Genomic DNA, 23,733 nt, shown 5'->3' on the forward strand with positions numbered 1-23,733 from the left:
CAAGAGTTTTGGAGAGAAAAGAAAGACGGGATACTGGTCTGTAGTTGTTGACATCGGAGGGATCGAGTGTAGGTTTTTTCAGAAGGGGTGCAACTCTCGCTCTCTTGAAGACGGAAGGGACGTAGCCAGCGGTCAGGGATGAGTTGATGAGCGAGGTGAGGTAAGGGAGAAGGTCTCCGGAAATGGTCTGGAGAAGAGAGGAGGGGATAGGGTCAAGCGGGCAGGTTGTTGGGCGGCCGGCCGTCACAAGAAGCGAGATTTCATCTGGAGAGAGAGGGGAGAAAGAGGTCAGAGCACAGGGTAGGGCAGTGTGAGCAGAACCAGCGGTGTCGTTTGACTTAGCAAACGAGGATCGGATGTCGTCGACCTTCTTTTCAAAATGGTTGACGAAGTCATCTGCAGAGAGGGAGGAGGGGGGGAGGGGGAGGAGGATTCAGGAGGGAGGAGAAGGTGGCAAAGAGCTTCCTAGGGTTAGAGGCAGATGCTTGGAATTTAGAGTGGTAGAAAGTGGCTTTAGCAGCAGAGACAGAGGAGGAAAATGTAGAGAGGAGGGAGTGAAAGGATGCCAGGTCCGCAGGGAGGCGAGTTTTCCTCCATTTCCGCTCGGCTGCCCGGAGCTCTGTTCTGTGAGCTCGCAATGAGTCGTTGAGCCACGGAGCGGGAGGGGAGGACCGAGCCGGCCTGGAGGATAGGGGACATAGAGAGTCAAAGGATGCAGAAAGGGAAGAGAGGAGGGTTGAGGAGGCAGAATCAGGAGATAGGTTGGAGAAGGTATGAGCAGAGGGAAGAGATGATAGGATGGAAGAGGAGAGAGTAGCGGGGGAGAGAGAGCGAAGGTTGGGACGGCACGATACCATCCGAGTAGGGGCAGTGTGGGAAGTGTTGGATGAGAGCGAGAGGGAAAAGGATACAAGGTAGTGGTCGGAGACTTGGAGGGGAGTTGCAATGAGGTTAGTGGAAGAACAGCATCTAGTAAAGATGAGGTCGAGCGTATTGCCTGCCTTGTGAGTAGGGGGGGAAGGTGAGAGGGTGAGGTCAAAAGAGGAGGAGTGGAAAGAAGGAGGCAGAGAGGAATGAGTCAAAGGTAGACGTGGGGAGGTTAAAGTCGCCCAGGACTGTGAGAGGTGAGCCGTCCTCAGGAAAGGAGCTTATCAAGGCATCAAGCTCATTGATGAACTCTCCGAGGGAACCTGGAGGGCGATAAATGATAAGGATGTTTAGCTTGAAAGGGCTGGTAACTGTGACAGCATGGAATTCAAAGGAGGCGATAGACAGATGGGTAAGGGGAGAAAGAGAGAATGACCACTTGGGAGAGATGAGGATCCCGGTGCCACCACCCCGCTGACCAGAAGCTCTCGGGGTGTGCGAGAACACGTGGGCGGACGAAGAGAGAGCAGTACTTGGCCATTCTAACACCTGGATATGTTTATTTTTGAACCATTCCATTGTAGATTTTGCTTTATGTTTTGGATCATTGTCTTGTTGGAAGACAAATCTCCGTCCCAGTCTCAGGTCTTTTGCAGACTCCATCAGGTTTTCTTCCAGAATGGTCCTGTATTTGGCTCCATCCATCTTCCCATCAATTTTAACCATCTTCCCTGTCCCTGCTGAAGAAAAGCAGGCCCAAACCATGATGCTGCCACCACCATGTTTGACAGTGGGGATGGTGTGTTCAGGGTGATGAGCTGTGTTGCTTTTACGCCAAACATAACGTTTTGCATTGTTGCCAAAAAGTTACATTTTGGTTTCATCTGACCAGAGCACCTTCTTCCACATGTTTGGTGTGTCTCCCAGGTGGCTTGTGGCAAACTTTAAACAACACTTTTTATGGATATTTTTAAGAAATTGCTTTCTTCTTGCCACTCTTCCATAAAGGCCAGATCTTTTAACGGACCTCTGAGACTATCACAGTGCAGGTGCATTTATACGGAGACTTGATTACACACAGGTGGATTGTATTTGTCATCATTAGTCATTTAGGTCAACATTGGATCATTCAGAGATCCTCACTGAACTTCTGGAGAGAGTTTGCTGCACTGAAAGTAAAGGGGCTGAATAATTTTGCACACCCAATTTTTCAGTTTTTGATTTGTTAAAAAAGTTTGAAATTTCCAATAAATGTCGTTCCACTTCATGATTGTGTCCCACTTGTTGATTCTTCACAAAAAAATACAGTTTTATATCTTTATGTTTGAAGCCTGAAATTTGGCAAAAGGTCGCAAAGTTCAAGGGGGCCGAATACTTTCGCAAGGCACTGTAACAAAGTATTGAGATAAACTTTTGTTATTGACCAAATACATATTTTCCTCCATAATTTGCAAATAAATTCATTAAAAATCCTACAATGTGATTTTCTGGCTTTTTTCTCTCATTTTGTCTGTCATAGTTGAAGTGTACCTATGATGAAAATTACAGGTCTGTCTCATCTTTTTAAGTGGGAGAACTTGCACAATTGCTGGCTGACTAAATACTTTTTTGCCCCACTGTATATTTCAAACTCAGCAAAAAAAGAAACATCCTCTCACTGTCAACCACGTTTATTTTCAGCAAACTTAACATGTGTAAATATTTGTATGAACATAACAAGATTCAACAACTGAGACGTAAACTGAAAAAGTTCCATAGACACGTGACTAACAGAAATGTAATAATGTGTCCCTGAAAAAAAGGGGGGGTCAAAATCAAAAGTAACAGTCAGTATCTGGTGTGGCCACCAGCTGCATTAAGTACTGCAGTGCATCTCTTCCTCATGGACTGCACCAGATTTGCCAGTTCTTGCTGTGAGATGTACCCCACTCTTCCACCAAGGCACCTGCAAGTTCCCGGACATTTCTGGGGGGAATGGCCCTAGCCCTCACCCTCCAATCTAACAGGTCCCAGACGTTCTCAATGGAATTGAGATCCGGGCTCTTCGCTGGCCATGGCAGAACACTGACATTCCTGTCTTGCAGGAAATCACGCACAGAACGAGCAGTATGGCTGGTGGCATTGTCATGCTGGGGGGTCATGTCAGGATGAGCCTGCAGGAAGGGTACCACATGAGGGAGGAGGATGTCTTCCCTGTAACACACAGCGTTGAGATTGCAGGCAACGACAACAAGCTCAGTCCGATGATGCTGTGACACACCGCCCCAGACCATGACGGACCCTCCACTTCCAAATCGATTGAGGTCAGGGATTTGTGATGGCCACTCCAATACCTTGACTTTGTTGTCCTTAAGCCATTTTTCCACAACTTTGGAAGTATGCTTGGAGTCATTGTCCATTTGGAAGACCCATTTGCGACCAAGCTATAACTTCCTGACTGATATCTTGAGATGTTGCTTCAATATATCCACATGATTTTCCTTCCTCATGATGCCATCTATTTTGTGAAGTGCACCAGTCCCTCCTGCAGCAAAGCACTCCTAGAACATGATGCTGCCACCCCCGTGCTTCACGGTTAGGATGGTGTTCTTCGGCTTGCAAGCATACCCCTTTTTCCTCCTAACATAACAATGGTCATTATGGCCAAACAGTTCTAGTTTTCTTTCATCAGACCAGAGGACAATCCTCCAAAAAGTATGATATTTGTCCCCATGTGCAGTTGCAAAACGTAGTCTGGCTTTATTATGGCGGTTTTGGAGCAGTGGCTTCTTCCTTGCTGAGCGGTCTTTCGGGTTATGCCGATATCGGACTTGTTTTACTGTGGATGTAGATACTTTTGTACCTATTTCCTCCAGCATCTTCACAAGGTCCTTTGCTGTTGTTCTGGGATTGATTTGCACTTTTCGCACAAAAGCTCATTCATCTCGAGGAGATCTCCCCTTCCTGAGCAGTATGACAGCTGCGTGGTCCCATGATGTTTATACTTGTGCACTATTGTTTGTACAGATGAATGTAGTCTTGTCAGGTGTTTGGAAATTGTTCCCAAGGATGAACCAGACTTGTTGAGGTCTACAATTTTTTTTCTGAGGTCTTGGCTGATTTCTTTTGATTTCCCCATGATGTCAAGCAAAGAGGCACTGAGTTTGAAGGTTGGCCTTGAAATACATCCACAGGTACATCTCCAATTGACTCAAATTATGTCAATTAGCCTATCAGAAGCCATGACATAATTTTCTGGAATTTTCAAGCACAGTCAAGGCACAGTCAACAACTTCTGACCCACTGGAATTGTGATACAGTGAATTATAAGTCAGATAATCAGTCTGTAAACAATTGAGGGAAAAATTCCTGTGCCATGCACGGAGTAGATGTCCTATCCGACTTGCCAAAACTATAGTTTGTTAACAAGAAATTTGTGGAGTGTTTGAAAAACGGGTTTTAATGACTCCAACCTAAGTATATGCAAACTTCTGACTTCAACTGTATAAATATATATATATTTTACCTTTATGTAGGCAAGTTAGTTTTTTTATTGAACCAGGAAAAGCCCATTGAGACCCAGAGTCTCTTTTTTCAAGGGAGACCTGACCAAGGCGGCAGCAACAATCAATACATTACAGAATTAAAACATACAACAACATGATCCAGCCAATAAAAAGCATTTACACTACTCCATAACAGTCTCCCATCAATATTTTAAATGAATTCAGTGGCACTAACATATCAAGATGATGGCGCCGAAGAGGATGGATGACGTTTTACATGCCCGTAACCAATTGTGCTATTTTGTTCGTAATTTATTTTTTTACGAACTTGATTAGTTTCACACCAACGCCCACGAAGCGGCCAATATTTTGGAGACAAATGTTGTCAAGAGCGCATTCTGACACACTGGAAGCAATTTACGAACGCACTCTTTGTTCTGACGCTTTCAGTGGACACAGAAAGACGGATAAACCATGTTTAGCGGATCTCTTCTGTGTATAAAATGACGCAAGTGTGCAAAAAAATCATCTAACGATGCCCTTAGGTGTTCTACAAGTGGTCTGAGGCAGGCGTAAGACTACAGGCGTTTTCAAATGCATTGGTTTTGGGAAACAACTCGGAGATGTAACGATGTTCTTACGAAGGTGTTAACGACGAATTCATGCCGCGTTCAAAAGAACTGGGAACTCTGAATAATACGACGTAAAATTATGACGATCTTCAGGTCGGAAAGTCGGTTCTCTAGAAAGAGGACTGAGTTGGATGACCTTTGAAATACATTTTTCCCAGTCGGAGCTCATTTTTTCTCCTGGGTTCCCAGTTGTTTTGAACGCACTGAAGTCAGACATTTCCCAGTTCCCTGTTGTTTTGAACGCGGCATTAGCTTTTGGGAAACCGGACCAGGTAGGGAAAGGGGTCCAGCTCCGATATCGTCTCTCAGAGCAGTCATCCCTCGGGGTCTCTATGCTACCGCCTACTGATATGTAATCTCTCGATGCAGTGCATCTCTCAGGAAAAGTGGGGGTTTCGAAAGGAACCATATCGGGAGAAGTGGGGTTTTCAAAAAGTGCCACTCAAGATGTCCTTTGTGTTATCGGACTTTAGTCATGGTCTGCAGAGATGACAATAAGGAATTTCAGTAGTAGCCAAGAAAAATGTCTATTCACTCACTGTGAGCTTTGTCTTTGAACTTTACCTACCCGTTGCCATGTATGTAACTTTACGTTTTTCGCAAATGCTAGCTAACGTTAGCTACCTCATTATAAAAAAAACATTCATTTTACAGTGTATTTGATTAAATATTTGAAATAATAATAGAAATATCAAGTCGTGGCGGTTCTAGTATTTATGGAATTCCAGCGCTTCGAGTGTTAAGACTCCTTTCGAAATCCCCACTTCTCCTTATGTGGTTCCTTTCGAAACGCCCACTCTTTCGATATCCCACTTTTTCTGAAAGATGCAATGTATTGAAAGATGACATTTCAGTAGATGGAAGTATAGAGACCCTGAGGGATGACGTCGCAACTGGACCCTATTGCAGGGACATTCAGTGGTTAGGCTGGCTGACAGCAGGATGACTCCGCCCACAGTACCATTACATACCTTCTCTCAATTCTGGCTAGCAAGTTAGATTGAGGCTAGTTAGCACAGCCATATTTGTAGAATTAATTTCAGGTGTCTCATCTTCACTGTTGGTCAAATTAAACACACTCCCCTCATGTCTGGTCGTTGTGGTTAGATTTCGGCGAATCAAGGGGTTGATCATGCTGCTGCTACTCGAACTTTCCTCTCTGAGCCCGTTCAGAGAGCTCAACATATTGACGTCGGCCATTTAACTGTGGCATAAATCCATGTCCAACTGTAAGAATACTTAGGCTTTAATATTTTCCATTTCGCATGAACGGTAACGACTTCAGGTATACGTTATTATCAAATAATATTTACAAAAGCTCGCCAGAAGAGTCCTATACCGTCAAGTGTCATCCATTTCGAACAACACACACAGGAAAGCGAGGGGGGTGTCTTAAAACAGCATGAGCTGAACATTACGTTCAGTTTAATCAATTCACGTCCACTGTGAGGAGAAATTGTGGATCAAGTCTGACTTCATTTGTATCATTATATATTGATGAGATTGTATCACTTTTAAACCATAACCCTATCCATTCATGTAATCCATTACCGCGGTCTTGTTCGTTTTATTATTTTGCGCTACAAGTCAGACATTCCCTGCAGCATCTCATTTCGTCCCTGATCCTGGCAAGGATGATGATGAAATGTTACAAATCTTTATTGGTGACATACATGTTTTTTTTTTTTTTAATATTATTAATTAGAAAAAATACAAATTTTAGAGATGGCCTCAAAAGAAAACTACAGGTACTGACTTGTTCAATTGTTCACCCTAGAGTCATATATTTAGTCTAAATTCTATGGCTTTGGTTTACCCTATGCAAAACATAATTTAATGGTTCTATTGACTGGCAGACAGACAGCAAGGGATTGGCCCGCTGGATGGTCTTGGCAAGACGGGTTACTGCTTTTGTCAAACAACTATTGGCGTTGATTTGACAACATTTAAATCATTTTCTAGCCTTGACCCTGCTTGGACCCTGCGAAACCGAGGTAACTGTTCATGCGCATTGCTCACCAACAACTAACAGTAAAAGAACGTCGTAACACAGGCACACAAACTGTCTAAGAGGGTTGAATATAATGTAGGCACTAGCGCAGGCAAACTTTTTGGCTCGAGCACCACAGCGGGATTTTGAAATTCAACGGAGGGCTTCATTTTTGGGGGGACTAATAGTTTGTTAAAATCTATTTGCGGGGCCTCCCGAGTGGCGCAGCGGTCTAGAGAGGGTGGTGTAGTGGGGGGAGTGGTGTCTATTTCACTCGTCTTACAGGACTAATGGAGAGAATTTAATGTACGGTAGGTAGGCCGTGACTGGCCCCACACTCCAGTACAGTAGGTGGCAATGGATGCACATTATGTTGGATGCGATCCGCTTAACTAACCCCGACGAAGAAGAAGAAGAGGAGGAAGAGCAAGAGCTCTGCTCGTGTTCTCTGTGCAGAATCTATGGTGATTCATCCAAAACAAGCGCGCGGAAAGATGGATGTCAACATGAGGAGGAAGAGGTCTACCTTTGTTTTCATTGCAGCCACTTCCTTCTAAATCACGGTTTACTGATTTGTGTTGTTGCGGTAACTGAATTCTGTGAACTGAACGTTAGTTTTCTTACTTGCTGACAACATGTATGACAGCTAGCTAGCTGGTTTGTCAGACGCTAGCCATCTAGTTGTAGCCGGAATTTGATTTGATGAAATGGTGCTACCAGAGAAAACAGAATCAACAAACAGAATATAGACCTTATACAGACAGACAGTGCACCAGCTTAGGGTGTTTTCTTCAAACAGTCGAGATGACGGATGCAAGGTGAGAGGAGTACCCATCTACATGTTTCCTTGTTCATTGATGTTACACTCAACTGCAAGGAACCATAATTGTGTAGAATGAAAACACCTGCATACATGTACCAAAGCCATTTGTGTCATGATGATTATATTTCATAACAGCTCTGAACCAGCTGGAATCATCAAGGCCATTGACAGGCACTCTGTGCATCAGATCTGCTCTGGACAAGTTGTGTTGACCCTGGCTACAGCTGTCAAGGAACTGGTTGAAAACAGTATTGATGCAGGGGCCACCAATGTTGGTAAGTGCTTTGCAAATTAGAGGTCGACCGATTATGATTTTTCAACGCAGATACCGATTATTTGATGACCAAAAAAGCAGATACCGATTAATCGGCCGATTTTTATTTATTTATTTGTAATAATGACAATCACAACAATACTGAATGAACACTTATTTTAACTTAATATAATACATCAATAAAATCAATTTAGCCTCAAGTAAACAATGAAACATGTTCAATTTGGTTTAAATTATGCAAAAACAAAGTGTTAGAGAAGAAAGTAAAAGTGCAATATGTGCTATGTAAGAAAGCTGAAGTTCCTTGCTCAGAACATGAGAACATATGAAAGCTGGTGGTCCTTTTAACATGAGTCTTCAATATTCCCAGGTAAGAAGTTTTAGGTTGTAGTTATTATAGGAATTATAGAACTATTTCCCACTACCATTTGTATTTCATTAACCTTTGACTATTGGATGTTCTTATAGGCACTTTAGTATTGCCAGTGTAACAGTATAGCTTCCGTCCCTCTCCTCGCTCCTCCCTGGGCTCGAACCAGCAACACAACGACAATTAGCGCGCGCTAACTAGCTAGCCATTTCACTTCGGTAACACCAGCCTCATCTCGGGAGTTGATAGGCTTGAAGTCATAAACAGCGCAATGCTTGACGCACATCAAAGAGCTGCTGGCAAAACACACAAAAGTGCTGTTTGAATGAATGTTTACGCGCCTGCTTCTGCCTACCACCGCTCAGTCAGATACTTAGATACTTGTATGCTTGTATGCTCAGTCAGATTATATGCAATGCAGGACACGCTAGATAATATCTAGTAATATCATCAATCATGTGTAGTTAACTAGTGATTATTATTGATTGTTTTTTATAAGATAAGTTTAATGCTAGCTAGCAACTTACCTTGGCTTACTGCAATCGCGTAACAGTCTCCTTGTGGAGTGCACCAAGAGAGGCTGGTCGTTATTGCGTTGGACGAGTTTAACTGTAAGGTTGCACGATTGGATCCTCCGAGCTGACAAGGTGAAAATCTGTCGTTCAGCCCCTTAACAAGGCAGTTAAGTTAACCCACCGTTCCTAGGCCGTCATTGACTTGCCTAGTTAAATAAAGGTATAAAAATACATTTAAAAATCGGCAAATCGACTCCCAAAAATACCGATTTCCGATTGTTATGAAAACTTAAAATCGGCCCTAATTTCCGATTAATCGGTCGACCTCTATTGCAAATACTGTACTGTAAATTGACTGTGGATGTAGTATGATTTCTGTTTTGGAAATGCGTTGTTGTTGTTGCACAAATCCAAAATATGGAGAGTTGTTTCCACCTCATATCTGTAGACATTAAATTGAAGGACAGCGGAACAGAGCTTGTGGAAGTGTCTGACAACGGCAAAGGAGTGGAAGAGGCTAATTTTGAAGGACTAAGTGAGTAACACCATTTATCTGCCAATTGTATGTTTGTATATTGCATACTGTAGTATACTGTTTTTATAGGACACTGTACTCAGGCCCTTGATTTTATCCTCCTGCCCACAGCCTTAAAGCACCACACATCGAAGCTGAAGGATTTCTCTGACCTTATTCACGTGGAAACATTTGGCTTCCGAGGGGAAGCCCTCAGCTCTCTTTGTGCCCTCAGGTAAAGCTGTGTTCTATCTCTCTATATCTCCTGGATGGATGGAGAGTATAACGTAGTTGTACTTACTCTAAGAGTCAGATGCAAGTTCCCTACTCTCCTCTGCAGTATTATCAGCTGACCTCCTCTCTTCTCTACCCAGTGACCTCAGTGTTGTGACCTGTCATGAAGCTGCACAGGTGGGCACCAAACTGGTGTTTGACCACAACGGTCACCTGACCCAACGGTCGCCCCACCCCAGGAAGCAGGGCACCACGGTCAGCCTGTCGCAGCTCTTCTACACCCTGCCCGTCCGACACAAGGAGTTCCAACGCAACATCAAAAAGGTCAGTTATTATCAAATTTATTTATAAAGCCCTTCTTACATCAGCTGATATCTCAAAGTGCTGTACAAAAACCCAGCCTAAAACCCCAAACAGCAAGCAATGCAACTGTAGAAGCATGGTGACTAGCGAAAACTCCCTAGAAAAGCCAGAACCTAGAAAGAAACCTAGAGAGGAACCAGGCTATGAGGGGTGGCCAGTCCTCTTCTGGCTGTGCCGGGTGGAGATTATAACAGAACATGGCCAAGATGTTCAAATGTTCATAGATGACCAGCAGGGTGAAATAATAATAATCACAGTGGTTGTCGAGGGTGCAATAGGTCAGCACCTCAGGAGTAAATGTCAGTTGGCTTTTCATAGCTGATCATTCAGAGTATCTCTACCGCTCCTGCTGTCTCTAGAGAGTTGAAAACAGGTCTGGGACAGGTAGCACATCCGGTGAACAGGTTAGGGATCCATAGCCGCAGGCAGAACAGTTGAAACTGGAGCAGCAGCACGGCCAGGTGGACTGGGGACAGCAAGGAGTCATCATGCCAGGTAGTCCTGAGGCGTGGTCCTAGGGTTCAGGTCCTCCGAGAGAGAGAAAGCGAGAGAGAGAATAAGAGAGAGCATACTTAAATTCACACAGGACACACCGGATAAGACAGGAGAAATACTCCAGATATAACAGACTGACCCTAGCCCCCTAAAACATAAACTACTGCAGCATAAATACTGGTTATTAGTCACTAGTCAGTCATATTCGTTTGGATCTACACTGAGTGGTGGTTCATGCTGTGGTGGTTGAGTAATGTACTGTCCAACAACACAACACAATTGACTAAAATAACAGCACTCCTTTAAAAGGAATGTCAACACACTACTTTGACTGGTTTTATTCTACTGTTTGTATTTTCTTCAGAACTGGTTTAGGGAATGCATAAAGTATTGTGCTCCCACTTTGTATGTGTGCAGGAATACACCAAGATGATTCACATGCTCCAGTCCTACTGCATCGTCTTAACAGGGGTTCGTATCACCTGCACCAACCAGACGGGACAGGGCAAACGCACCCCGGTCCTCTGCACCAGCGGCAGGCAGAGCATGAGGGACAACATTGGAGCCATATTTGGCCCCAAACAGTTGCAGAGTCTGCTTCTATTCCAGCAGCTCTCACCAACAGACAACATCAAGGAGGATTATGGACTGAGTAATGCAGACCTACCCAAAGACCTCTTCGCAATCTCCGGTTTTGTGTCGCGAGGGGATCATGGTGTCGGGAGAAGTGCCACAGACAGACAGTTCTTTTACATCAACAACCGCCCGTGTGATCCTTCTAAGGTCTCCAAGGTTGTGAATGAAGTGTATCACACCTTTAACAGACATCAGTATCCGTTTGTTGCATTGAACATCACTGTTGCCTCAGAGTGTGTGGATGTGAACGTCACTCCAGACAAGCGTCAGATCTTCCTCCAGGAGGAGAAACTCCTGCTAGCCGTCATGAAGAGCTCTCTCATCGCCATGTACGAGACTGGAGTCAACAAGATCAGCCTCAACCACATGTCCTTCTCCACCACCAGTAAACACACTTTACAAGATTCCTACAGACCAGCAGAGCCTCCATCTGATATAGAAGAATGCCAGGTTCCATCATCTGAGATGGCTCCTGAAGCTGGAGATGATTCAGAATCTGTTATACCAAGCCCCCAGTCTTCTCTCAACTTGGCTGGATTGAAGGCTGCTTTCTCTATGCACAACAGCCCAGGCAGTGGGTCCAAGTCGAGCACTGCTAAATCTGCTAACACTGGTACAACCCAGAAGAAACTGCAGTCTTTCTTCAGAGGCTCTGACAAGAGTCAGAACACACACGGGCCAAGTTTACAATCTCCTTTGAAAATCAGTCGAGGTGCAGTGAAATGTTCCCCTGTGGGGAGGTCTGTGCTGGAGGGGTTCAGGTATGGAATGACGCCGGACAGCGACTCTGGCAGAGAGAGCGTCCTGTCGGAGCACAGCTCCCCCACAGCCACCCCAGAGAGTCTCTCTGCTACTACAGGGTCAGAGTTCAACTCACCAGACAACATAGTAGATGACGAACCCATTATAAAAAGCGAGGCACTCAATGAAGCTTTCAACGAGGAACGCACAGTTGCTAAGCACTTCGACCGGCCGATTGAACAACGTATTTCAGAGATGTCTGAGGAAATGAGCTTCAGTCCCAACGCCAAGAAGGCCAAACTAGAGGATGGTCAGTTCTCCTTAGAGTACAAGACCACACATTCAGTCGGTTCTGAAGGATCCTCTGTGTCTAATGTGGACGCACCAGTCTGTGTACAGAAGAGGACAGTGCCACTGCAGTTCTCTGTACAGGAGCTGTTTGGGAGGGTGAGAAGGCTTCAGGAACAGCGTAGAGGGAAGGCTGAAGACAGGCTGCGCTACAGACGCTTCAGAGCCAAAATCAGCCCTGGAGAGAATCAGAGTGCTGAGGATGAGCTGAAGAAAGAGATATGGTGGGAATATAACTGATATTTTTGGTTATTGTTAGTTAATTGTAAGGACAATATTTTTTTCCTGACCACTATATTTGACCTTTTATCTCCATAAAAGAAAGTGGCACAATTGAATCTTATTTTATCTATTGCATTTGTGAACCAGTTTTTAGGTGCACGTTGCCTTCGTCAGGGTCGACATAACATAACAATATGATTATTATCGAGTTATAATACTTAAATCCGTTGAAATGTCCCCATCTGTAATCCCCATAGCAAAGACAGTTTTAAGGACATGGAGATAATCGGCCAGTTTAACCTGGGCTTCATCATAACTAAGCTCAACTCTGACATCTTCATGATAGACCAGCACGCCACCGACGAGAAGTACAACTTTGAGATGCTTCAACAACACACTGCACTGCAAGGACAGAGACTCATTGTGTAAGGAATCACTGACATTCACCACCACTTTATATAGGTAACTTAACTCCTTTTGTGTTAAACGTATTTGTTTTTATGGTGTTCTCAGTCCACAGAATCTCCACCTCACAGCAGTCAGCGAGAACGTTCTCATGGAGAACCTTGAGATCTTCAGAAAGAATGGCTTTGATTTCCTCATAGATGAGGAGGGTAAGAAAAATTTAAAACAACACGCTCACTCACTACTATATTTATTGGGGTAAAATATACCTTGCCAGAAGAAATTACAATAACACTCTCCAAAAGGTAGATTTCAAACTAGCATGCATGGGTATGGCGCCTGTATGTTTTCTGATTCTGAATTCCTTTGTGCTCTGTGTTCCAGCCCAGGTGATGGAGCGGGTGAAGCTGGTGTCCCTGCCAACCAGTAAGAACTGGACATTTGGTCCGGGGGACATCGAGGAGCTTATCTTTATGTTGAGTGACAGCCCAGGGGTCATGTGTCGGCCATCTCGTGTCAGGCAGATGTTCGCCTCCAGGGCCTGCAGGAAGTCGGTAAGTGTTTGTTACAGTTGAAGTCGGAAATTTACATACACCTTAGCCAAATACATTTAACACTGTTTTTCACAATTCATGACATTTAATCCTAGTAAAAATTATCTGTCTTAAGTCAGTAAGGATCACCACTTTATTTTAAGAATGTGAAATGTCAGAATAATAGTAGAGAGAATGATTTCTTTCAGCTTTAATTTCTTTCATCACATTCCCAGTGGGTCAGAAGTTTACATGCACTCAATTAGTATTTGGTAGTATTGCCTTTAAATTGTTTAACTTGGGTCAAATGTTTCGGGTAGCCTTCCACAAGCATCCCACAATAAGTTGGGTGAATTTTGTCTCATTCCTCCTTACAGAGCTGGTGTAACTGAGTCAGGTTTGTACGCCTCCTTGCTCGCACACGATTTTTCAGTTCTGCCCACAAATTTTCTATGGGATTGAGGTCAGGGCTTTGTGATGGCCACTCCAATACCTTGACTTTGTTGTCCTTAAGCCATTTTGCCACACCTTTGGAAGTATGCTTGGGGTCATTGTCCATTTGGAAGACCCATTTGCGACCAAGCTTTAACTTCCTGACTGATGTCTTGAGATGTTGCTTCAATATATCCACCAAATTTTCCTCCCTCCCATCTATTTTGTGACGTGCACCAGTCCCTCCTGCAGCAAAGCACCCCCACAACATGATGCTGCCACCCCTGTGCTTCCCGGTTGGGATGGTATTCTTCAGCTTGCAAACCTCCCCTTTTTCCTCCAAACATCAATGGTCATTATGGCCAAACAGTTCTATTTTGTTTCATCAGACCAGAGGACATTTCTCCAAAAAGTGCAATCTTTGTCCCCATGTGCAGTTGCAAACCGTAGTCTGGCTTTTTAATGGCGGTTTTGGAGCAGTGGCTTCTTCCTTGCTGAGCAGCCTTTCAGGTTATGTGGATATTGATACTTTTGTACCTGTTTCCTCCAGCATCTGCACAAGGTCCTTTGCTGTTGTTCTGGGATTGATTTGCGCTTTTTGCACCAAAGTACGTTCATCTGTAGGAGACAGAACGCGTCTCCTTCCTGAGCGGTATGATGGCTGCATGGTCACATGGTGTTTATACTTGCATACTATTGTTTGTACAGATGAACGTGGTACCTTCAGGCATTTGGAAATTGCTCCCAAGGAGGAACCAGACTTGTGGAGGTCTACAATTGTTTTTCTGAGGTCTTGGCTGATTTTCTTTTGATTTTCCCATGATGTCAAGCAAAGAGGCAGTGAGTGTGAAGGTAGGCTCGAAATACATCTACAGGTACACCTCCAATTGACTCAAATGATGTCAAATAGCCTATCAGAAGCTTTTAAAGCCATGACATAATTTTATGGGATTTTCCAAGCAGTTTAAAGGCACAGTCAACTTAGTGTAAACTTCTGACACTGGAATTGTGATACAGTGAATTATAGTGAAATAATCTGTCTGTAAACAATTGTTGGAAAAATTAGTTGTGTCGTGCACAAAGTAGATGTCCTACCCGACTTGCCAAAACTATAGTTTGTTAACAAGAAATTGGTGGAGTGGTTGAAAAATGAGTTTTAATGACTTCAACCGAAGTGTATGTAAACTTCCGACTTCAACTCTATATGTTTTTGTGATGTATTAATGTGATTGACTTGTGATTTAATGAGCTCTATGATTTAACCACTAAATAAGAATTATTAGTACAAATACTCCAGTTATAATGTATGTTATGCAGTGATTGAAAGTGTATATGTTTGTTTGGTATTTTAAACATACTTTTGCGCTAATTTTCCAACGATACAATTTTAATTTGTGCCCTGGTCCAATGATGCTATGTACTCTGTCTCCCACGTAAGGTGATGATCGGTACTGCTCTGAGCACCAGTGAGATGAAGAAGCTTGTGGTTCATATGGGGGAGATAGAGCAGCCTTGGAACTGTCCACATGGCAGACCCACTATGAGACACCTTGCAAACTTGAACATCATCTCAGAAGACTGAAGTTCACATTGGTTTCTCAACTCAGCTGGACCAGCTCAAACAGATACACTGAATACCTCTCTAAACAGTGTTTGCCTGCTCTTATCTGAATAGACACCAGGTTGCTTTTCACCCCCAAAACATTGACTAACTCATTATGTAAAACCAAGCACTGTTAGGTTTTTTATCTCCATTTTTTTCCAATCTTAACGTTTCATCAAGTTGACGCTGCATGTTCAGCCTCCAAATTTGTTTTATACTTCTACAAAATGTATTATTTTAAGTACGCATTCAATAAAATAATCCAAACACAAATGCTCTGACATAATTTCAGTACATAAACCCAACTTGAATAGAACAATGTGTTTCTACTGTAAATACTTTCTTGACATACTGAGGATTCCATACTGAGCTCCTTAGCATGGTATGTTTACTGAACTGCATCGGCTGGATGACAAAGTGAAATGGCAAAAGGGGGTTTAAACAGAAAAAAACCTGAGATAACGACTCACAAACGGTCATTAAGTCAACTTTTGTCATTTGGCTCCCAAGCTGGTGTTGTCTTGGAACCACACGTGGTCGATCAGGGGTGTCAAACTCATTCCATGGAGGGCCTATGCCGTGTTCAAATGCTAATCGACTTGCTGATTTTTTGAATGCGACACGTGTATATCTACAACCATTTAGCAAGTCGGAAATTTCAGAGTTTCCTAGTTCCGACTTACATGTGAACGTGGCATTAGTGTCTGCAAGTTTTTGTTTCCAATTAAGCTCTTGACAACCAGGTGTGGAGAGATTTTTAGTACAAGGGAGGGGAGGAAACTTGCAATCACTCTGCCCTCCGTGGAATGAGTTTGACATCTGTGTTGTAGATGAAGAGTGGGATAGGACACATGTAATGACAACCACCATTCACTGACAAACAATTTGAGAGAAGTGATGGGCCCTGGTCTTCCTAATATTATTGTCCAAAGGTAAACCATTGCTCATCATTCGCCTCTGAACATGAAACAATGCCTCCATATTGTTTTGTTTTTCCCATAATAAATTAAGCATACATTGCTCAGCCTGCTAACTACATGATCAATGAAAACAATCTGCTCACTCAGGTATGATAAGTATCAAAAGCAGTTCCATGGTGAAGGTGTGGCAGATTTTCAGGGAGAACATGTCTTTAAGGTATGTCATTATGCCATTTCCATATTGTGTCTATATCACATTGTATCCTGAACAAAAATATAAACGCAACATGTAAAGTGTTGGTCCCATTTTTTATGGGCTGAAATAAAAATTCCCAGAAATGTTCCACATGCACAAAAAGAGTATTTCTCTCAGATTGTGTACAAAATTGTTTACATCCCTGTTTGTGAGCATTACTCCTTTGCCAAGATAATCCATCCACCTGAAAGCTGTGGTATATATCAAAAATTGGATTAAACCTGGCTCCCAAGTGGGTGGGCCTATGCCCTCTGAGGCCCACCCATGGTTGCGCTACTGCACAGTCATGTGAAATCCATAGATTAGGACCGAATTTATTTAAATTGACTGATTTCCTTCTTTGAAGTGTAATGCAGTAAAAACTGAAATTGTTGCATGTTGCATTTATATTTTTGTTCAGGATATAAGATTTTTTTGTTTAAATATTTTTGTTTATTTCACCTTTATTGAACCAGGTAGTCTAGTTGAGAACAAGTTCTCATTTACAAATGTGACCTGGCCAAGATAAAGCAAAGCAGTGCGACACAACAACACAGAGTTACACATGGAATAAACAAACATAGTCAATAATACGGTAGAAAAAAAGTATGTACAGCGTGTGCAAATGAGGTAAGATTAGGGAGGTAAGGCAATAAATAGGCCACAGTGGCGAAATCATTTCAATTTAGCAATTTAAACACTGCAGTGATAGATGTGCAGAAGATGAATGTGCAAGTAGAGATACTGGGGTACAAAGGAGCAACAAAAACAGTATGGGGATGAGGTAGTTGGTATTTACAGATGGGCTACGTACAGGTTGTGATCTGTGAGCTACTCTGACAGCTGGTGCTTGAAGTTAGTGACGGATATATGAGTCTCCGGTGATTTTTGCAATTTGTTCCAGTTATTGGCAGCAGATAACTGGAAGGAAAGGCAGCCAAAGGAGGAATTGGCTTTGGGGGGTGACCAGTGAAATATACCTGCTGGAGCGCGCTCTACGGGTGGGTGCTGCTATGGTGACCAGTGAGCTGAGATAAGGTGGGGCTTTACCTTGCAAAGACTTATCGATGACCTGGAGCCAGTTCGTTTGGCGACGAATATGAAGCGAAGGCCAGCCAACGAGAGCATACAGGTCGCAGTGGTGGGTAGTATATGGGGCTTTGGTGACAAAACAGATGGCTCTGTGATAGACTGAATCCAATTTGCTGAGTAGTGTTGGAGGCTATTTTGTAAATTACATCGCCGAAGTCAAGAATTGGCTGGATAGTCAGTTTTACGAAGGTATGTTTGGCAGCATGAGTGAAGTATGGATTTAACTTTGGATTGGAGATGCTTAATGTGAGTCTGGAAGGAGAGTTTACAGTCTAACCAGACACCTAGGTATTTGTAGTTGTCCACAGATTCTAAGTCAGAAAGATGCATTACATTACATGCCAAAAAAATGAAAAAGCAAACATGACATCAAATCAATAAGCTTTGTTTTTCTACCAAAGGGTATGTTTTCAGAAGGATTTATACATGGACATGGTGTGTACACCTGGGAAGATGGAGTGAAATATGATGTATTTTGGTCCACCACCTTTAGGAGATACATAGTTAATCTTATACTACAGATGTGATCTGTGAACCATTGATTCTCATCATTTGACAGGGGAGTTTGCATTAAATGTGCCCATGGGTCATGGGAAATACACCTGGCTGGACAGTAGGTGTTATGAGGGAGAGGTGTGCAGTGGAATCCGACATGGTGTGGGAACATACAAAGGTGCCAATGGCATCACGGCAAAAGACACAGAAAGGTATGATCCTGTTGAATTCTTGAGCAAGTCAAATAAACCTGCACCTCTTCCACTGTCTTTTAATGCAGGGTTGTTGCTTAATTTACAGTATTTGTTTGTTTTATTAGGGTGCAATATACTATAACCAGAAAGTGACGTCCTGGTATGAAGGAGACTGGGTGAACAATAACAGAGAGGGATGGGGAGGCCGATGGTAGGTGAACTTGTGTTTAGACTGTGTTACGCATGTGAATGAGCTCCCATCAAATGGGTTCTTATGTTTAAATTATATCAGTGTCGTACACCTTGCATGTGTTCTCTCTGCTGCCAAAGATACCCCTCTGGGAACTTGTATGAGGGCCAGTGGAGGAGCAATGTGAGACATGGAGAGGGCAAGAGGAAGTGGCTGCAGCTGGGTCAGCAGCACAGAGGGATATGGGGTCCAGGGAGGTAATACCATATCATCCCCATCTGCCATGACATGATAGATGAATAAACCCATTATCTTGCTTTGAGAAAGACATGGTTAGTGTAACTTCACGTAAAACTGATAAATGACTGGTAAATCCTCTCTCTAAGCATGGAAAGGGGATCCACACATGATTCCTGAGGAGAGTGCCTGGCTCTCAGTACCCCCTGAGGAATGAGTACACTGGGGACACTGTCCAGGGGCTGAGGCATGGCCAGGGCAGCTTCTACTACAGCCGCGGGCTCTTCACAAGAAAGTGGAAGGACAACAAAAACCATGGACAGGTGAAGGGGGAATTAAACACTTCCTACTTCCATATAGCAATCATTCTAATTGAGTAGATGTTAATGTGGAGTGGAAATAATAAGATCTCTGAACATTCTGGTTAAAGTATATTGTAAAAAATGGGTGCATATTTGAAGGGGAGCTTGTGGACGACCACCTGGCAGAGTTCCCAGCGTTCTGCCTGGAAGGTTCAAACACCCCTGATCTGAATGGGATAAGAACACACACTCCCCCGTTCTGAGGACGGTAAGCACACCAAGTCCCTCTGAAAATACAGTTGAACTCAGAAGTTTACATACACTTAGGTTGGAGTCAATAAAACTCGTTTTTCAACCACTCCACACATTTCTTGTGAACAAACTATAGTTTTGGCAAGTCAGTTAGGACATCTACTTTGTGCATGACACAAGTAATTTTTCCAACAATTGTTTACAGATTATTTCACTTAAAATTTACACGTTCTGTCTCCTAGAGATGAATGTACTTTGGTGCCAAAAGTGCAAATCAATCCCAGAACAATAGCAAAGGACCTTGTGAAGATGCTGGAGGAAACAGGTACAAACGTATCTAAATTCACAGTAAAAACAAGTCCTATATCGACATAACCTAAAAGGCCGCTCAGCAAGGAAGAAGCCACTGCTCCAAAACTACGGTTTGCAACTGCACGTGGGGACAAAGATTGCACTTTTTGGAGAAATGTCCTCTGGTCTGATGAAACAAAAATTGAACTGTTTGGCCATAATGACCATTGTTATGTTTGGAGGAAAAAGGGGAAGGCTTGCAAGCCAAATAACACCATCCCAACAGTGAAGCACGGGGGTGGCAACATCATGTTGTGGGGGTGCTTTGCTGCAGGAGGGACTGGTGCATTTCACAAAATAGATAGAATCATGAGGGGGGAAATTTGGTGGATATATTGAAGCAACATCTCAAGACATCAGTCAGGAAGTTAAAGCTTGGTCCCAAATTCGTCTTCCAAATGGACAATGACCCCAAGCATACTTCCAAAGTTGTGGCAAAATGGCTTAAGGACAACAAAGTCAAGGTATTGGAGTGGGCATCACAAAGCCGTGACCTCGATCCCATAGAATAGTTGTGGGCAGAACTGAAAAAGCGTGTGCGAGCAAGGAGACCTAGAAACCTGACTCAGTTACACCAGCTCTGTCAGGAGGAATGGGACAAAATTCACTCAACTTATTGTGGGAAGCTTGTGGAAGGCTACTCAAAACATTTGACACAAGTTATACCATTTAAAGGCAATGCTACCAAATACTAATTGAGTGTATGTAAACGTCTGACCCACTGGGAATGTGATGAAAGAAATAAAAGTTGAAATTAATTATTCTCTCTACTATTATTCTGACATTTCACATTCTTAAAATAAAGTGGTGATCCTAACTGACCTAAAACAAGGATTGTTTTACTCTGATTAAATGTCAGGAATTGTGAAAAACTGAGTTTAAATGTATTTGTCTAAGGTGTATGTAAACTTCCGACTTCAACTGTATATACTTCAAAACGGGTAATAGTGACCAGTAGCAGGATACATGGGTACTAATGGCAATCAATAATCAATAAACAGCAGCATCGTGGTAGTAATACAGTTAATCAATAGTAATTTTAGCAGCAGTGTAGGTATGGTGGGGAGCAGTAGTTGTTACCCATTTAACAGTCTTATGGCCAGGGGATAGAAGCTGTTTAGGGGTCTAATAATACATAATATATTTAATTTGTATAGCGATTTTCATTACAATAAGAATCTCAAAGACGCTTTAAAAACAAATAAGTTAAGTGAACGTTCATGATGGTGGCCCTGATTCTAGATTACATTCCTGGAGTTCTTTGAGGCATTTCTGGGCTGTGCAGAGGTCAGGGATCAGAGGGATGGTCAGACCACCAGCTGAAGAGCTGCACTCTTGCTGACACCAGGAGGGTTTCCCCTGGGGAGAGGACAAGAGACAGCGGCCCTCCCCTCTGGCTGAACCTACTGTAAAGTCGTCCAACTGAACTGAAAGCTGATTGGTATAATCAGCTTTCAGTCAAATTACAGGTAATCTCACATGGAAAATTCTAGCAATTGAGACAAACCCATGTCCAAAAATTATTCATTCCATAATGTTTTTCTACCCAGATGGGAAAATCCCAAGGAGTCTCCAGCTGTCTACACCCGCAGAGGTGGAGCCCAGTCTCAATGCAGCAGGCAACCTTAAATCACAGATCGCTTGAGGGCTCCTCTTTTACTGTACCCACATATCTGTATAGCCCAATTTACATTGTTAAGATGGTCACATCTTTGCGGCATTGTTGAAAGTGTATTCCTGTGTTTCAGAGTCAGGTGGTGGGTCAGCAACCCACTCATCAGACGCTGAGGACTCAGGGATCACCAACATCCGCAGAGTACGACCCTGCCTCACACAGGAAGCGGCGCAGGTCCTAATCCAGGCACTTGTCATCTCCCGTCTGGATTACTGCAACTCGCTGTTGGCTGGGCTCCCTGCCTGTGCCATTAAACCCCTACAACTCATCCAGAACGCCGCAGCCCGTCTGGTGTTCAACCTTCCCAAGTTCTCTCACGTCACCCCGCTCCTCCGCTCTCTCCACTGGCTTCCAGTTGAAGCTCGCATCCGCTACAAGACCATGGTGCTTGCCTACGGAGCTGTGAGGGGAACGGCACCGCAGTACCTCCAGGCTCTGATCAGGCCCTACACCCAAACAAGGGCACTGCGTTCATCCACCTCTGGCCTGCTCGCCTCCCTACCACTGAGGAAGTACAGTTCCCGCTCAGCCCAGTCAAAACTGTTCGCTGCTCTGGCCCCCAATGGTGGAACACACTCCCTCACGACGCCAGGACAGCGGAGTCAATCACCACCTTCCGGAGACACCTGAAACCCCACCTCTTTAAGGAATACCTAGGATAGGATAAAGTAATCCTTCTCACCCCCCCTTAAATGATTTAGATGCACTATTGTAAAGTGGCTGTTCCACTGGATGTCATAAGGTGAATTCACCAATTTGTAAGTCGCTCTGGATAAGAGCGTCTGCCAAATGACTTAAATGTTAAATGTTAGCCCCAACTCTATCAGCAGTGGAAGCTAGTGTCAAATCACCCTCCCCATGATCATCCCCCCAGCACAGGTAGATTACACACAAGTATATTACACAACTAATTTGATGACCTCTGAAAATCACGGTTCATCCCCAACCACCCCTTCACCCATAGCAACTCGCTCCGAGGGCCCTCTTGTCATGTGTTGATGAAACTTTCAGTGGTGGGGGTCAATAAACACATCAACTTCAGGACTCATGACTCGAGTTATGCAATTTGTTCCACATTCAAATAATAACATGAAATAACATCAAATTCACCCTGTCATTTTACAAGATAAACATCTAACAGTTAAACATTTAATTTGGGCGGCATTCCATTTGTTGTGTGTATTTTTTTTTTATTTTTTTTTTTATTAAATGCACGAGGCATATAAATTAGGCATACCTCCATTCTTCTGTATGAAATTGCGCAAACTTCAAACCTATCACTATGCTTGTTGGGATACCACGTCACTCTGGAGCCTGCAGCCTTGCTGACATGGTCGAAGGTGCTATTGTAGGTTCTAATTTGCTCCTACACCCTCAATTTTCACTCCCTCAGCTTTGGGACACTTGAGCAAATGGTGAATGCCAAATGTAGGGGCGAGGGTGATTTGGAATTCGGCCTCAGAAATACCATTTCATACAGGTGTATCTTCTAATTATAACATTTTTCTATGGTGTGCTCATCCCAATCTCACTCCTGCTGTGTCCTAACCCGAGCCTGTTTAAGAGTGGAGCAGGAGGAGCTGAAGGAGCAGGGATGACTTCCTGTCCTGCGGACACTGAGCTGGATCCAGAGGGGACTCACCAGAGTACAGCCTGGAGCTGAGAAGGGAGGTGCAGGACGAGAGGCTGACGCAGACTGCACTAGCACTGCATCGCTCTGGCTAAGGAAGACGCCAGGTACTGAGACATTATGAAGAGGCCCCTTCATCCAGTTTGAATCCTAGTCAAAATGTTCCAAGATTAAAACCCAGAGAACCCTTTTGAAGTGCTTTTTAGTCTAGGAAATCTGGCCTTGGTGTGCACAATGAATGCTGATGTCAAACTCTGGTCCAACACAAGCTCTTCATGGTAACTCCACAACAAATAAATAAATTATAAAACTGTCCTTTTCAGGGTTGAGGAATCTGTGGGAGGCAGAGGAGAGATGGAGGGAGGAGCAAGGCAAAGGGCCAGAGAGTGACCTTAACCCGTCTCCAGTGTCTGAGATAACGGTGGCCTCCACCACCTCTGTGGTCATCACCAAACAGTCGCCTGCCTGCAGCGGCTAAGAGGAAATAGACTACCCAGATCACCCTGGGTTTTGGGAGAGATAGGACTGTAAGACCTGTTTGCTTGTGCCAGATTAAAAACAGACATTTTCAGATCATGGTCTATCAAATCATAAGTCCTCTACGTTAACATGCATTTCACACAATTCTTCTGATAATAAAATACTGTTTCATGATTCAGTCATTGTTTGGTATAGATG

At 43.5% G+C, this 23,733-nt stretch overlaps 1 protein-coding gene and 1 long non-coding RNA gene across 2 annotated transcripts; both read left to right on the forward strand.

Moving 5' to 3' along the window:
• Positions 1–7,364: 7,364 nt before the first annotated feature.
• Positions 7,365–15,744, forward strand: pms2 (PMS1 homolog 2, mismatch repair system component). Its single transcript, XM_064950451.1, has 11 exons — positions 7,365–7,792; positions 7,933–8,072; positions 9,405–9,491; positions 9,603–9,705; positions 9,845–10,028; positions 10,980–12,511; positions 12,767–12,934; positions 13,023–13,123; positions 13,299–13,468; positions 15,318–15,530; positions 15,562–15,744. The coding sequence occupies exons 1-10, from the start codon at positions 7,677–7,679 to the stop codon at positions 15,459–15,461; spliced, it is 2,745 nt and encodes a 914-aa protein (XP_064806523.1). The 5' UTR covers positions 7,365–7,676; the 3' UTR covers positions 15,462–15,530; positions 15,562–15,744.
• A 6,422-nt stretch (positions 15,745–22,166) lies between these two features.
• LOC135525132 (uncharacterized) lies at positions 22,167–23,679 on the forward strand. Its single transcript, XR_010453078.1, has 3 exons — positions 22,167–22,304; positions 22,980–23,162; positions 23,379–23,679. It is a non-coding gene; the product is annotated as an uncharacterized LOC135525132 (long non-coding RNA).
• The last annotated feature ends 54 nt before the right edge of the window (positions 23,680–23,733 follow it).

The sequence above is a fragment of the Oncorhynchus masou genome, chromosome 31 (assembly GCF_036934945.1).
Source record: "Oncorhynchus masou masou isolate Uvic2021 chromosome 31, UVic_Omas_1.1, whole genome shotgun sequence".
Taxonomy (NCBI): Eukaryota; Metazoa; Chordata; class Actinopteri; order Salmoniformes; family Salmonidae; genus Oncorhynchus; species Oncorhynchus masou.

What these genes read in the sequence shown, in the direction of transcription:
- pms2 (XM_064950451.1), top strand. Translation starts at nt 7,677, where the DNA reads ATGAAATGGTGCTACCAGAGAAAACAGAATCAACAAACAGAATATAGA. An exon ending in GGCTAATTTTGAAGGACTAA is followed by an intron (nt 9,492 to 9,602) that starts GTGAGTAACACC and finishes TCCTGCCCACAG; the next exon opens with CCTTAAAGCACCACACATCG. An exon ending in AGCTCTCTTTGTGCCCTCAG is followed by an intron (nt 9,706 to 9,844) that starts GTAAAGCTGTGT and finishes TTCTCTACCCAG; the next exon opens with TGACCTCAGTGTTGTGACCT.